This window comes from Salvelinus namaycush, chromosome 20, assembly GCF_016432855.1.
Source record: "Salvelinus namaycush isolate Seneca chromosome 20, SaNama_1.0, whole genome shotgun sequence".
Classification (NCBI taxonomy): Eukaryota; Metazoa; Chordata; class Actinopteri; order Salmoniformes; family Salmonidae; genus Salvelinus; species Salvelinus namaycush.
The window spans coordinates 50085288-50102370 of NC_052326.1; the positions used below are offsets into that span (position 1 = coordinate 50085288).

Here is a 17083-nt window from a genome sequence, read left to right on the forward strand (position 1 = left end):
GTAGACATTACAAGTAATAACAGGTAGACATTACAGGTAATAACAGGTAGACATTACAGGTAATAACAGGTAGACATTACAGATAATAACAGGTAGACATTACAGGTAATAACAGGTAGACATTACAGGTAATAACAGGTAGACATTACAGGTAATAACAGGTAGACATTACAGGTAATAACAGGTAGACATTACAGGTAATAACAAGTAGACATTACAGTTAATAACAGGTAGACATTACAGATAATAACAGGTAGACATTACAGATAATAACAGGTAGACATTACAGGTAATAACAGGTAGACATTACAGGTAATAACAGGTAGACATTACAGGTAATAACAGGTAGACATTACAGGTAATAACAGGTAGACATTACAGGTAATAACAGGTAGACATTTCACATGTTGTATTTGTGGTGATCTTCTTTCTGCATAAGCATTTTGAAGTAAAGTGAAATTAAATATAATTGAATATGATCCAATAATAGTCAATATTGTTCCACACTGCAGAAGTATCCTTAAAGGATCTCAGGATTGGTTTAAAACAGTTTAATATAATAAATATTTTTCTGATCAATAAGACTGTAAAACAGAAGTGATATAATTGTGTGAGCCTGGTCTAGCGGTATCTGCTGACTTGCGATCACACATTGTCCCTTGTGGCATGGGTTTAAACCAAGGATGTATATAAACCCTGTATTGGCATTGAGAAGCTTTGACGCCACCGGTCGGCCATATTGGCACCCCCCCAGTAGGAGCAGTCCTCCATAGGAATGAATGTAATTCTACAGTATTTCAATTAAATGTTTCAAGGACAAAATGACATGTATTTAAGTATTTTTTTTGTAGTGGGGACAGTAATGTTAGTAATGTAAAAAAAAAAAAAAAAGTATACTTAATAGAAAATGTTTTCATACATATTTTAATTAGTTTTAATGTTTAGCTCACATACTATAATTTATAAGTATGCATTAAGATGTATGTAATAGAATAAACGTGGCAAAAAAAGAATGACATAAACAAATGCATTTCTATTGCTTCCAAACTATTGTTCAACACAGCGCTCCCTATCAGTCATCTAGAGTATATATCAATGACTGTTTTCAACAATACCTGCTCTTTCATATGTGTATTCCTCTAACTATCTCCCTCCCCTCTTTTTAAAAGACCTTACGTCAATAAGGTACAGGCAAATGCTATAGTATACTACCTGAAATACACTCAATTCCCAAAGCAGAAATTAACAATATTACCACTTTTCAGCAGATTATGTATTTCAGACCATTAATATCAGATTAGTAAAACCAAACATTTACAGTGAGATAAACGTACGGAATTATAATAAACCGCTCCTTGTAATATTAAAGACAACTGTACCACATAACTGAATGGCAGAGGGGGCAGTGTATGCTGAGATATAGTCTCCATGACATGTTTTGTTGTCAGACTACAGCTGCACTATGCTGTGTGGATAGTGGATGTATCTGATGCTGGTGTGACTGAATAGCAGCCCTGAGCTGAACACAAGAGCCAGTAAGATTACCATATGGTGCACTCCATGACATTTTCACACACAAATATGATGATAAACCAAAGGCAGACATTATTAGGTCCTTAGCTTTTGTGTGTAGTAGCTATGATACACTTGTATTAATCTTAAATCATATTCTGCAAAGTAATTTCAATTTCAAACATGAACATTTCTGCCACAAAAACATAAAGTGGATTAAATATATATAAAAAATTGTATGAATATATTCTCTCTAAGAACTGCAATGTTCCATGTAGGCCTACATCAGGTTGACACTATAATTGCACTTTATACACAATGAAAAATAAACACAAGTAGACTTTTTACATATATATAATTTACCATAAGAACACAACGTATACAAAAGTCATCATTTCATTAATATATTTGACATTAGAACAGTTGTTTAAGATTAGTGGGCAGTAAGTACAGCTGCTGTATAGCACAAGTAACATAGTGATCAACACGTAGACTAACTGTCATATTCAATAGTTTAAATATATTTATATTAGTTTGAGATATATTGGACAGGATTACATAAATATATATTTATATCTGATATAGTTCTTTGTTATTTACAGAGCAGCAATATGTGGAGTCTCTCGGGACGTTCAGGCCCAGAACTATCATCTCCCTGTTGTGAAGTCCAAATGGTCTGTATTTGATCTGTTCGGGAAAAAATAACATATGGAATCAAATGTAATACTTAAAAACATGCTGATATGTTTCCTGACTGTTTGCGAGTTTAATGTAACTTTTTTGTAGTTTCCCCCCATAAATGATTTATATGCTGTATTTATATGTTATATACATTTGAGATATGTTATATATACAGTACCAGTCAAAAGTTTGGACACACCTACTCATTCAAGGTTTTTCTTTATTTATATTGAATAACAGGTAGACATTACAATGAATAACAAGACATTACAATGACTAACAGGTAGACATTACAATGATTTAAGTCTTAGTATATGGATGATTTTGAAGTATATTCAAGAGCGAGTTTTATTCTTACCTCATCGTCTGATGAAAGCCACAGGGAGTTCACGGTTGGGAACTAGCAACCCGGAATGGATAGCATCAACTGGTTCACAATCTGTCGCCACAACTTCATAATCTCTGACCACCTTTATAGAAAGAGGGGAAAAAGAGCGATCGTTAGATAATGAAGGGCATGTAAAAGGAACATCAGTATCAAATGAGGTAAGAGTCACATGGTGAAATAAAAAATATTTTTCAAATTTGAAACACATTGTAGGACAACGTCTTCTTGGAACAACTTATATGCAGTGTTTTCGGAAAGTATTCAGACCCATTGACTTTTTCCACATTTTGTTACGTTACAGCCTTATTCTAAAATGGATTAAACAGTTTTTTCCCTCATCAATCTACACTCAATACCCCATAATGACAAAGCAAAAACTGGTTTTTAGAAATTTTGCAAATTTAGCAAAAAAATGTTGGGGGAAACTATCACATTTACATAAGTATTCAGACCCTTTGCTCAGTACTTTGTTGAAGCACCTTTGGCAGCGATTACAGCCTCGAGTCTTCTTGGGTATGACGCTACAAGATTGGCACACCTGTATTTGGGGAATTTCTCCCATTCTACTCTGCAGATCCTCTCAAGCTCTGTCAGGTTGGATGGGGAGCGTCACTGCACAGCTATTTTCAGGTCTCTCCAGCGATGTTCGATCGGGTTCAAGTCCGTGCTCTGGCTGGGCCACTCAAGGACATACAGAGACTTGTCCCGAAGCCACTCCTGCATTGTCTTGGTTGTGTGCTTAGGGTCGTTGTCCTGTTGGAAGGTGAACCTTCACCCCAGTCTGAGGTCCTGAGCGCTCTGCAGGAGGTTTTCATCAACGATCTCTCTGTACTTTGCTCCGTTCATCTTTCCCTCGATCCTGACTAGTCTCCCAGTCCCTGCCGCTGAAAAACATCCCCATAGCATGATGCTGCCACCACTATGCTTCACCGTAGGGATGGTGCCAGATTTCCTCCAGACGTGATGCTTGGCATTCAGGCCAAAGAGTTCAATCTTGGTTTCATCAGACCAAAGAATCTTGTTTCTCATGGTCTGCATCCTTTAGGTGCCTTTTGGCATTCTTCAAGCAGGCTGTCATGTGCCTTTTACTGAGGAGTGGCTTCCGTCTGGCCAATCTACTATAAAGGCCTGATTGGTGGAGTGCTGCAAGGAAGGACGTTCCAGAGGAACTCTGGAGCTCTGTCAGAGTGACCATCGGGTTCTTGGTCACCATGCTGACCAAGGCCCTTCTCCACCGATTGCTCAGTTTGGCCAGGCGGCCATCTCTAAGAAGAATGATTGAAGAATGATGGAGGGCACTGTGGTACCTCTACACAATCCTGTCTCGCAGCTCTACAAACAATTCCTTCGCCCTCAACACTTGTTTTTTGCTCTGACATGCACTGTCAACTGTGGGATCCTAAATAGACAGGTGTGTGCCTTTCCAAATCTTGTCCAATCAATTTAATTGACCACAGGTGGACTCCAATCAAGTTGTAGAAACATCTCAAGAATTGTCAATGGAAACAGGATCCACCTAAGCTCAATTTCGAGTCGCATAGCAAAGGGTCTGAATAACTATGTAGATAAGGTATTCCTGTTTTTATTTTTAATACATTTGAGAAAATGTTTAAACACCTGTTTTTGCTTTGTGATTATGGGGTATTGTGTGTAGATTGATGAGGAAAATGTTTTATTTACTCAATTTTAGAATAAGGTTGTAATGTAACAAAATGTGGAAAAAGTCAAGGGGTTGGAATACTTTCCGAATGCACTGTAAATTTAAAACCTGATTCAAGAAGAGAGAGTAATATTCACGTGTTCAGCACTACTTGCAGTGATATTACAATGTTGGCGACATGGCGGTCATTTTGGGGACACAGGAGGTTGTTCTTACCCAGCAGAGTGCCAACTGCAACTGTAGCTCTGCCAGACGCCGCCCGATGCACATCCTCTTCCCAATGCCAAACGGCACATGGGCAAAGGGGTTGATGGGTCTGCTTTCTCTTAACCAACGCTCTGGCTTAAATAGGCTACTGTGCTCAAAGTACTCCTCATTGGCACCGAGAGCATGGCTGTTGATCATCAACACTGTCTGCAAATGAAAAACAAAAATCTTGATTAGACATCAATCAAATGTACATGTTAATTGATCCGAGACTGTAACCAACCAAACATGTGCTCTTAAATGAGGGAATTCGAAGTAATCCACTTACCCCCTTGGGAATGGAGTAATCCCCCAACACAGTGTCTTTGTCTAAGGTCCGACTCGTGAAGGGAACTGACGGCGATAACCTGCAGGAATTTGAAAACAGTGCTTGGGAATATAGCCTTGAAGCAGGGGGATGCATATACATGTAAGCTCTTTAGGATCAGTTGAACATACTCAAACCATTTCAAACGGAAAGTTGAAAGGAAATATAACTAATCCCCTGTCAAACGTTATAAGCATTCTCTGCGTGAGTTTACGTATTAAACTCTCAAAACACTTGTTACGTTTCAAACTCTTGTGACATCATCACGAGATTTGGTGTTATTATCGGTGTAGTAGTACTAAGGTATTTAAGGACAACAACGTGACCCTACTGTTGTTGCTATAAGCTGTAGTGAATGGTCATCCAGTCATCATACCTAGTTATCTCACTATAAACTGTAGTGAATGGTCATCCAGTCATCATACCTAGTTATCTCACTATAAACTGTAGTGAATGGTCATCCAGTCATCATACCTCGTTATCTCACTATAAACTGTAGTGAATGGTCATCCAGTCATCATACCTCGTTATCTCACTATAAACTGTAGTGAATGGTCATCCAGTCATCATACCTAGTTATCTCACTATAAACTGTAGTGAATGGTCATCCTGTCATCATACCTAGTTATCTTACTATAAACTGTAGTGAATGGTCATCCTGTCATCATACCTAGTTATCTCACTATAAACTGTAGTGAATGGTCATCCAGTCATCATACCTCGTTATCTCACTATAAACTGTAGTGAATGGTCATCCAGTCATCATACCTAGTTATCTCACTATAAACTGTAGTGAATGGTCATCCTGTCATCATACCTAGTTATCTCACTATAAACTGTAGTGAATGGTCATCCTGTCATCATACCTAGTTATCTCACTATAAACTGTAGTGAATGGTCATCCAGTCATCATACCTAGTTATCTCACTATAAACTGTAGTGAATGGTCATCCTGTCATCATACCTAGTTATCTCACTATAAACTGTAGTGAATGGTCATCCTGTCATCATACCTAGTTATCTCACTATAAACTGTAGTGAATGGTCATCCAGTCATCATACCTAGTTATCTCACTATAAACTGTAGTGAATGGTCATCCTGTCATCATACCTAGTTATCTCACTATAAACTGTAGTGAATGGTCATCCAGTCATCATACCTAGTTATCTCACTATAAACTGTAGTGAATGGTCATCCAGTCATCATACCTCGTTATCTCACTATAAACTGTAGTGAATGGTCATCCTGTCATCATACCTAGTTATCTCACTATAAACTGTAGTGAATGGTCATCCAGTCATCATACCTCGTTATCTCACTATAAACTGTAGTGAATGGTCATCCAGTCATCATACCTCGTTATCTCACTATAAACTGTAGTGAATGGTCATCCAGTCATCATACCTAGTTATCTCACTATAAACTGTAGTGAATGGTCATCCAGTCATCATACCTCGTTATCTCACTATAAACTGTAGTGAATGGTCATCCAGTCATCATACCTCGTTATCTCACTATAAACTGTAGTGAATGGTCATCCAGTCATCATACCTAGTTATCTCACTATAAACTGTAGTGAATGGTCATCCAGTCATCATACCTCGTTATCTCACTATAAACTGTAGTGAATGGTCATCCAGTCATCATACCTCGTTATCTCACTATAAACTGTAGTGAATGGTCATCCAGTCATCATACCTCGTTATCTCACTATAAACTGTAGTGAATGGTCATCCAGTCATCATACCTCGTTATCTCACTATAAACTGTAGTGAATGGTCATCCAGTCATCATACCTAGTTATCTCACTATAAACTGCTTGCCTACAGTTGTTTTTGAATTACCGAGGGCCATGGGTGGTTCGACATTACGCAACTACTCCATTGATTTGGAGTTGAGAAAAATGTATGTGTGTACTCCGTCAGTATCTGCAACTGTATGGTTATTTCAGATTAAGATCTGAGGGGTACCGATAGCCTATAGCTAGCCTACTTAATGTGTTTTGCACTTGTGTTTGAGTGACATACAGTACAGTCTGTGACTGCGGTGTTGTCGTTTTTGCGTCAGTGGAATGTCTTACTGTACCTCATGGACTCCTTGAGGCAGGCCTTGAGGTAGGGCATTCTCTGGAGGTGCTCAGAACTGGGAGTCTGATTGGCAGGAAGAACTTCTCTAATTTCCTGGAGCAGCTTCCCCTGAGCGCATGGGTTACGGGATAGGTTGAAAATAGCCCACAGCAAGCTGTTGGCAGTCTGGAAAAAACATCAACAGAGAGAGAGAGAGAGACAGAGAAAGCAAGAGAAAGCAAGAGAGAGAGCGAGAGAGGCAGAGAGAGAGAGAGAAAGAGAGAGAGAGACAGACAAACAGACAGAGAAAGAGAGAGAGAGAGAGAGAGAGAGAGAGAGAGAGAGAGAGAGAGAGAGAGAGAGAGAGAGAGAGAGAAAGAGAGAGAGAGATGTCAGACTCATTCAGAGAGATACTATGAACTGCATTCCATAGAGGGGTCCTACAGTTAATGGAGCTGAGGAATGTGAGGGGTTCCTCAGGGCCATTTCGTTCAAATCCGGACTGCAGACCAAATCACTGTTGAAACGGCTGTTTGTTTCTTCTCTCACAGGGAGGGAAAACCTCTTAAAATGTGGAATGCAAAAAGGTCAAAGTAAGGAATGAAGTAAGGAGTAAAGTCAACAAAAATAAAGGATTAAGTGTCATGTTTTCCCTGCTTATTGTTTGGAAAATAGAATAGTGAAATAGGCACTGGTGCAAGTGAATGATAAATCTGGCCCTATCCTTGTTTGAAGGACCGAGATTCAAAACCGGGTCTCAAGACTGTTAGCCCGCTAAAGCTAATGCCTAGGCATAAAGCAAGTCGTCAGATCTCAAGACTGTTAGCCCGCTAAAGCTAATGCCTAGGCATAAAGCAAGTCGTCAGGTCTCAAGACTGTTAGCCCGCTAAAGCTAATGCCTAGGCATAAAGCAAGTCGTCAGGTCTCAAGCCACGTTAGTCATCGCAGTTCACCTAAAAAACTGGAGGCCCTATCACACTTCAATGTTGTGATGCTTAAATGATTAGCAAGGATTATCATGATTATCTCTGTTACATTTGATCCTTACCGTCTCCACTCCTCCAATCTGGAGCTCTGTGATGGCGGCGTACAGCTCCTTCTTGGACAGGTGACTGTGGCGGTAGATGTCACACAGAAAGTCGTCACTGGGCCCCGTTGCCTCTGTGTGGCGCTTTATCTTCTTGTCTATGTAGACTTTGGCTAGAGACAACCGGAAGAGACAAACAGGAAATAATAAACTGACGGATATATACAGTATAAGGTAACAATTACTTCACATATTTTTTATTTTTAAAGCCATTCTAATGGTCAACTTCATTCACCAAAACATGGATTCCATTTGAGAAAAGCTGCAACCAGTCATAAACAATGATAATTGTAAACATCTAAAAACATGAAGTCTATAGTAAACATGCCATAAAATGACCTCACTCACTTCCACTCCCTATCGCTTCTTTCAAAAGCCCTCAAAACAGCTTTCACCTCCTGAACTTGGCCACAAGTGCAACATACAATTGTTTAAGCATATGTTGCAGAACAGTGATTCAAATATTTTTTTCTGAATATCGATCTTAAGGGGGTTGGCCATCAGTGACAGAGTTGACAAGCCACTGAACGAGTTGACAGCAGGTACTCAAAACGGACATAATTTTGCCTCTAAAAATACAAGTTCAATACAAACATTTGTAAAATATGGAAAATTATTAATTTGAAAATCCCCAAATTGAGTTGAGTTGACGTTAGACAACATTTATAGAACAGAGTAGATGTTTTACGGAGTTAAACAAAAAAAAATACTTAATTCAAGTGGTATACAAAATAGCAATTTAGTTCTTCCTCAATTGCTTTATAACTCTAAAAACTAATTACATTTAACATATTTGAACTAAAATTCATATTCTATCAGGCAGATAGTTGGCAGTTTATTGTTGTGACCATGGCAATTTCGATATTGTTTGTTTAAATCTATCAAAAGTAGAGAACTTTCCAGACCATGAGTGGTCTTGTTACACTACATGTAATGAGGCCATGAAGAAGGGGTCCTTATGGTATAGCTGTCCCTGCTCATTCCTGATTCATTTAGGATTTTGACCAAATCTGACAGAGTTCACCAAATCTCTGGACACATTTTTTTAGGAATTACAGTTTTGATAGAAATATTCTTTAAAGTCACAGAGGGCTATTGCAAGAAACTACAATAGATAACTTTTCAGTTAATAACCATTATTGTCATTTATTTTAAATACTTTTTGGAAGAGTTTGAAATTGGAATCCTTTGCTCCGGACAAGGGCATTTCCGACATGGAAATTAACAATATTGAAAGTATTTAGAAAATTCCCAAACAAATATTTTCACTTATAAAATTCCTGTAAATGCACATTTTAAGCTCAAACTAAATCATTTTTTTTACTATAAAAAGAAAGTTTCCCTGCCGAACAAGGATTGTCCCAACTTTCAAGAATCCCTGAGCTAATTTCCTTCCCATTTTGCCATGAGACTGAGAGAAAATGTTGCAGTTTTAAAGCAAATTTACTGTAATTAAAAACATTATATAATTCATGGCTATCTGGGGGGCCCAACTTCCGGGGGTGGGGCCAACCCGGGGGTGGGGAGCCCCCAAAGCTCATTGGCCCCCTGCCTCGGGTGTTGTGCTACGTCAGTGAGTATGTCTGTATGTGTGTGTGTGTGTGTGTGTGTGTGTGTGTGTGTGTGTGTGTGTGTGTGTGTGTGTGTGTGTGTGTGTGTGTGTGTGTGTGTGTGTGTGTGTGTGTGTGTGTGTGTGTGTGTGAGAGGGGGGGGGACAGGCGCCTGCAAGCCACTGCCGAGCAAGCAACACAACAAACGATCAGTAGCAAAGCCCTGAGCCAACATTCCACTCCTCCCTCCTCCCCTCCAGCCCTCCATCCCGCCATCCCTCCCACTATTACAAATATTTGGGAGACTTCTCCCTCTTAGGTCATCCGGTTTACTACCACTCTGGCTGTGTCATGTAAGAAGTGGAGAGCCAACTGCATTGATCACAGAGGCACCCGGTTCATATCTCTCTCTCTCTGCTATCACCTGACTGGAAATGTGCTCAAAACAGTTTGTGGGTCATACGTCATCTGGAGAGAGAGCTGAAAAACACGCGCTGTGGTGTAGGGATTGGGGGGTTGCCTAGGGAGGGGTTTAAAGTGAATGTGGCGGGCTGAGAGGTTTCAACAGGGGGAGAGAGGACAGGGAGAGGAAGTTCCTTTAGAAGGAGGGTGGCTGGACGTGAGAGCGGGGGTTGGGGGGTTGGGGAGCGGGGGTTGGGGGGTTGGGGGGTTGATATGGAGGTTGTGAGTTTAAGAAAGGGGGAAAAGAAGATGGGGTTGTTTTAGACGTGGTTGGGAGCCAGATCAGGGGGCATTGAGGTTTCAGCTGGGACATGGAGGGGAGGTTTCAGGGGGGACAGAGGGGACGTGGAGGTGAGGTTTCAGGGGGGTCAGAGGGGACATGGAGGGGAGGTTTCAGGGGGGACAGAGGGGACATGGAGGGGAGGTTTCAGGGGGGACAGAGGGGACATGGAGGGGAGGTTTCAGGGGGACAGAGGGGACGTGGAGGTGAGGTTTCAGGGGGGACAGAGGGGACATGGAGGTGATGTTTCAGGGGGGACAGAGGGGACATGGAGGAGAGGTTTCAGGGGGGACAGAGGGGACATGGAGGGGAGGTTTCAGGGGGGACAGAGGGGACGTGGGGGTGAGGTTTCAAGGGGGACAGAGGGGACATGGAGGGGAGGTTTCAGGGGGGACAGAGGGGACGTGGAGGTGAGGTTTCAGGGGGGACAGAGGGGACATGGAGGGGAGATTTCAGGGGGGACAGAGGGGACGTGGAGGGGAGGTTTCAGGGGGGACAGAGGGGACATGGAGGGGAGGTTTCAGAGGGGACAGAGGGGACACGGAGGGGAGGTTTCAGGGGGGACAGAGGGGATGTGGAGGGGAGGTTTCAGGGGGGACAGAGGGGACATGGAGGGGAGGTTTCAGGGGGGACAGAGGGGACATGGAGGGGAGGTTTCAGGGGGGACAGAGGGGATGTGGAGGGGAGGTTTCAGGGGGGACAGAGGGGACGTGGAGGGGAGGTTTCAGGGGGGACAGAGGGGACATGGAGGGGAGGTTTCAGGGGGGACAGAGGGGACATGGAGGGGAGGTTTCAGGGGGGACAGAGGGGATGTGGAGGGGAGGTTTCAGGGGGGACAAAGGGGACATGGAGGGGAGGTTTCAGGGGGGACAGAGGGGACATGGAGGGGAGGTTATTTTAGAGGGATGGGGAGGGGAGTGGCAAGCGAGAGTCGGGGGCATTGAAAAGGTGTTAGAGGTTGTTTGTACCTGTGCTGAATATACGGTCCCATGCCATAGTGTGGGCCTGCCAGGTTTTGGTGTTCAGTTTTTTGTGGAGCTCCACTGGCGTGACCATCATCATCCCAAATGTGCTCATCATCTACGTATATATATATATATATAGAGAGAGAGAGAGAGAGAGAGAGAGAGAGAGAGAGAGAGAGAGAGAGAGAGAGAGAGAGAGAGAGAGAGACTTTAAATGTACAATCAAATAAAGACATACAGTAAGAATGTATTGTTGCAAGTAACTATTCATTTCCAAGGTCTTCCTACAGTATTTCAATGGCAATTAGCACATGGCCATGGTTACTATAACAAAAAATGGTATGACCTTTTTTACATGTTTTTGTCTCCTGCATGTGGTATTATTGATTTGCTCCAGTAATTTACATCCAGCCCCCACACGAGAGATAGTCTATTGCTACATCAGTAACTGTCGCTGTGGTGATTATAGCCCACTCATTCAAGTGAACTCAATGACCTGCGCTCTTTCTATAGGCTCAGAGAGCGAGCGCGCAATCTAGCTGTGTCACAAAAAGCCAGTGTTAAGGAAGCTACTCTAAAAATATAGTTTACCAAGATACACATTACTTCACACTGGAATAAGTTAAGCTACACTAAAGCTTCCCTTTATAAAAAAAATTGTTTAATTAACTAAAGTCACTTTGAACAAGTAGTTCACTGCCTCCGAACTGCTTAGTGAAAATTATAACATGTAAATCTGAAGTGTCATAGACGACAAATTGTAAAAACAGTTCAGTAGAGTCAGATTGTTAAGATAATTAAATGTAGTAATTTTTCCTATTAATGACAAAAAGTGAGAATTAGGCACACAAAAAGTGTTTCAAGTGAGAATTAGGCAGGTCTGAAATTATTGACTACTTCACATATGTTTTATTATATTTTTGCAACAACAGTAGTGTGTAGTTCCAGTAGTTATCTACACCGCTACATGGTAAAAACAGTAGTTAACATTGAAAACACAAGCTAAATTATAATTTAGTTCAACTACCACCAAGCTACTTCAAAATCCAGTTAAATTATTAGTTGAACTACGTGTAGTTCACTACTTCCCAACACTCCAGAAAGATCACTAAGGTTATCAAGTCGGGGTCTTCAGCTGCGCCCACAATACAGTCTACCGTTCACTATGCAGATAGTAATTCGATGTGTAAAATCAATAACCACTTACTGTTTTTATGGACATGATAAAGGCCATAGCCTCCTCGTTGACGTTGTCATGTAGAAGTCCGAATCTTTTGTCATAGAGCACTAAGCAAATGGCTGTAAGCATAACGAGGGTCAACAATTACATCATAAACATTTGAAAACATGAATTGATTAACAACATAAATTGATTTATGAATGAATTAACTCTTCCTGAGTAACAAATCAATTATACCGTGTATTCATTCTAATAAGAGGTTTACTAAATTGTGTTTTTTAAAACAATAAAATTATATTTAGAATAATGTAATGTATTTAATACATCTGAATTACATATAAGCAACAATTGATATCTAGCTACAAATATGTTATTTATTTATAGCCTAATCATTCAATAGAGTACGTACTCTCCATTGACCATTTATTCAATTCGAAGTACAAGTCCTCAAATCGTCCATTGTCAGTCACTTGTCCAATTCTACTAACGAAATCCGCCAACACCTACATTTTGGAGAGAGAAATTACAGTAAATACCAGACATTCTTTGATCAAATTCACGTTGAACTGTACTGTTTTAACGCAGAGAAATGATCTTACAAACCTGATTTATTTTTCCATCAAGTTTCGCGACTTCGGTGGGTTTCATCAATTTCTGCTGAAATGCGCTTCTCACTCTCTGCCAGTCTTTCCCTTCCCTAAAAATCATGCGCAAAAATATGAGCTATTTTATCTGTATACTTCTGCTAAGCAAATAGCTTGATATCATATTAATATTGAAAAGTGCTACTTACAGAATAAGAAGTCCATACGCCTCGTCTCTGAAGTCTCGGTATGCTTTCCAGGGTTTAATCTCCAGACGCTGCGGGTAAACGCTCTCCTTTCTGTAGAGCGTTTCCAGCAAACAAGGTGCGCCAATATGGACCGATTCAAAGGAGCCGAGTTTCATCCGGAAAATCTTGCCGAATTTCTTATGGTAATCAATCTAAAAGAAAGAAATATCATTCACAATACATTTAATTCACCCAAAACAGATTTGATTATTTATTAAACTAAATTAACATGTGTATATTTTCTCTCGAAAATGACATTTTATTTTCAATGCTTAATCTTATTATTCCTATAGCCTAATTATAATAATTGTTTTATCATTTACCAATGCGTCATGTTGTCTTTGCAGCCCTCCTTTGCGGAGTAGTTCTATCAAACTGCCAAATAAGGGCCAATTGGTGGGTCCAGGTATCGAATAAAGGCTCTGAGTTTGCGAGGGAAGACTTTGTCGACAAGGCGCAACGACCGCAGCATCCTTCGGGTCCAGGACGCACACTGAAGATGTTGGCTTGAAGTGCTGCAACCCAACCGTGTTCTTTTTTAACAATTCGACTATCTGTGGTACCTTTTGGATTTGTGCCCTCATTCTCAACCAGCGATAGGCTAATAGCGGATATGTTCTGGGGCACTTGGCGCTCAACACGAATTATTGTATTTGCGTAAGTTGTTGGAAACTTGGAACTGCTCAGGCTTCTCGTTTCTTGGAACTGTCACACCTTCCACAATATATATATACTCTGAGAGTGTTTATTCCGGACGAACCCGTAACCAATCAGGGATCAGTCCTGCATGGTGTAGCCGTTGAGCCCACACCATTCATTTATGGATCAATGTTGTGACGATCGCATGACTCCAGATAGACGGAGGAAGTGCCCTTGCCCCCGCTTTATAAATAAACATATCGGCCTAAACTGAAGGTGAACGGAAGGTGAAGCGGTTCGCTTGAACCATAGTGGAGTCCACCACGGGAGGCTGCGGAGGGGAGAACGGCTCATAATAATGGCCGGAAGGGAGCAAATGGAATGCCATCAAACACCTGGAAACCATGTATTTGATGTATTTGATAACAGTCCACACATCCTACTCCAGTCATTAACACAAGCCCGTTCTCCCCAATTAAGCTGCCACCAATCTCCTGCTGACTGTCCACAATTGGGAAAACCAAAGGCAGTACTACTACTGTACCACAGTTCTGTCATTTGCACAAATATTTACTTAATACCCTCAGCTCATACTATTTGGCAATGATGTGCAATTCCTACTATTTGGCAAGGATGCACAATCTGTTTTTCCACAAGTGATAAAAAATACATTATATAGACAAAAGTATGTCCACACCCCTTCAAATTAGTGGATTTGGCGATTTCAGCCACACCCGTTGCTGACATGTGTATACAATCGAGCACACAGCCATGCAATCTCCATAGACAAACATTGGCAGTAGAATCCGTCATAGGATGCCACCTTTCCAACAAGTCAATTTGTCAAATGTCTGCCCTGCTAGAGCTGCCTCGGTCAACTGTAAGTGCTGTTATTGTGAAGTGGAAACTTCTAGGAGCAACAACTGCTCAGCTGTGAAGTGGTAGGCCACACAAGCTCACAGAATGGGACTGCCGAATTCTGAAAGACGTGCGTAAAAATGTCCTCGGTTGCAACACTCACTACCGAGTTCCAAACTGCCTCTGGAAGCAATGTCACTGTTAGTTAGGAGTGTCATGAAATGGGTTTCCATGGCCGAGCAGCTGCACACAAGCCTAAGATCTCCATGTGCAATGCCAAGCGTCAGCTGGAGTGGTGTAAAGCTCGCCGCCATTGGACTCTGGAGCAGTGGAAACGCGTTCTCTGGAGTGATGAATCACGCTTCACCATCTGGCAGTCCGATTGAGTTTGGCAGATGCCAGGAGAACGCTATCTGCTCCAATGCATAGTGCCAACTGTAATGTTTGGTGGAGGAGGAATAATGGTCTGGGGCTGTTTTTCATAGTTCTGGCTAGGCCTCTTAGTTCCAGTGAGGGGAAATGTTAACGCTACAGCATACAATGACATTCTAGACGATTCTGTGCTTCCAACCTTGTGGCAACAGTTTGGGGAAGGCCCTTTCCTGTTTCAGCATGACAATGCCTCCATGCACAAAGCAAGGTCCATACAGAAATGGTTTGTCGAGATTGGTGTGAAAGAACTTGACTGGCCTGCACAGAGCCCTGACCTCAACCCCATCGAACACCTTTGGTGTCACGGCTGTCGACAAAAGAGGACCAAGGTGCAGCGTGGTCAGCGTACATTTTCTCTTTTATTTATATGAAAGACACCGAACAAAACAATAAACACTACAAAACAAACCGTGAAGCTAAAGGCTATGTGCCCTAAACAAAGTCAACTTCCCACAAAGACAGGTGGAAAAAAGGGCTACCTAAGTATGGTTCTCAATCAGAGACAACGATAGACAGCTGTCCCTGATTGAGAACCCTACCCGGCCAAAACATAGAAATACAAATCGTAGAACATAGAATACCCACCCCAACTCACACCCTGACCAACCAAAATAGAGACATAAAAAGGATCTCTAAGGTCAGGGCATGACATTTGGGATGAACTGGAATGTAGATTGTGAGCCAGAACTAATTGCCCAACATCAGTGTCCAACCTATTAATGCTCTTGTGGCTGAATGGAAACAAGTCCTGCTGCAATGTTCCAACATCTAGTGGAAAGCCTTCCCAAAAGAGTGGAGGCTGTTATTGCAGCAAAAGTGGGACGAACTCCATATTAATGCCCATGATTTTAGAATGAGATGTTCGACGAGCAGCTGTCCATATATTTTTGATCATGTAGTATATATCTTATAGGTGTCTCTAGTGGTCAATTTCATTGGTTAGAATATGTTTTTGATAGTTTGTGGTAATGGAGAATTCCCACTTCCATCAGTAGAATTAGAACAAATATAACTACTTATAATTATTATATTTCTATGGTTTTAAGCCCAGTAGCCTATACCAGAAAGGTATGGAAGGCTCTGTCATAATGGCATATCAATCAACCTTTTGACATGACTGCAATAAAAACTTAGTTGAGGGATGAGTTTCCCTCCTTGTGGTTAGCTTCACACCCAACACGTCAGCAGTCACATTAGGAGGGCATGTCAGCGATGGCATGTTTTTGGATAACCTGCGATGAAGCCCGTGCATAATGTTGTTGCCCTGTAAAAGGGCTTCCTCACAGAGATGCCATCGTAATAACATTGAACCCTGAGCAATGTTTGTTGGAGGGGTTATGAGGGTCCTCAACACACTATCCTACAGAAATCGGCAGGATGAGACTCCGTAAACTCTTATAATTAATGATGACTTGAGGAACCCTGGAGTTCCTCATGGAACCATTGCTATTCAATGGTTCATATTTGCACCTTTGGTTAGTTGAGGAACCTTTTAATGGTTCAATGTATTAATGGTTCCTGGAGGAACCCTGGAGTGGAATCGTGTCCTAGTAGGGGTGTGGCGTTAAGATATATATTTTTGGGGCCACCCATTAGTGTAAACTTCATTCCTGTTCATCTGTTCTGTTCTGTATTGTCATCACATGTCAAGTTTCATGTTTTAATGTCACATGCACAAGTACAGTGAAATGCCTTTCTTGCAAACTCAAAAACCAACAATGCAATATTCAATAACAATGTATTACTAGAAAAAAACAACACGAGAAATAAGAATAAGAAATATGAAATACACAAAGTAAATAAGCATGCTATATACAGGAAATATTTTAAAAAGTCAGTTCCAGTACCATATTAACAATGTGCAGGGAGGGATACTGGAGCGATGGAGGTAGATAGGGGTATGGTGACTATATACA

At 41.3% G+C, this 17083-nt stretch overlaps 1 protein-coding gene across 1 annotated transcript; it reads right to left on the reverse strand.

Annotated features, from left to right (window-relative positions):
• Positions 1-963: 963 nt before the first annotated feature.
• On the reverse strand, positions 964-13936 carry LOC120065468 (1,25-dihydroxyvitamin D(3) 24-hydroxylase, mitochondrial). Its single transcript, XM_039016512.1, has 12 exons — positions 13562-13936; positions 13200-13390; positions 13010-13103; positions 12816-12909; positions 12434-12525; positions 11230-11341; positions 7931-8082; positions 6902-7068; positions 4777-4855; positions 4458-4655; positions 2552-2663; positions 964-2199 (listed from the first exon to the last, which is right to left on the reverse strand). Exons 1-11 carry the CDS (start codon positions 13820-13822, stop codon positions 2553-2555), a joined length of 1551 nt encoding a protein of 516 aa, XP_038872440.1. The 5' UTR covers positions 13823-13936; the 3' UTR covers positions 964-2199; position 2552.
• Positions 13937-17083: the final 3147 nt, after the last annotated feature.

Bases quoted from the DNA above. Each gene is read 5' to 3' on its own strand.
- LOC120065468 (XM_039016512.1), bottom strand. From the start codon at position 13,822: ATGAGGGCACAAATCCAAAAGGTACCACAGATAGTCGAATTGTTAAAA. The intron at 13,104-13,199 runs GTAAGTAGCACT...CATGATTTTTAG, and splicing joins GCGTATGGACTTCTTATTCT to GGAAGGGAAAGACTGGCAGA. The intron at 8,083-11,229 runs GTACAAACAACC...GGTTGTCTCTAG, and splicing joins GGACCGTATATTCAGCACAG to CCAAAGTCTACATAGACAAG.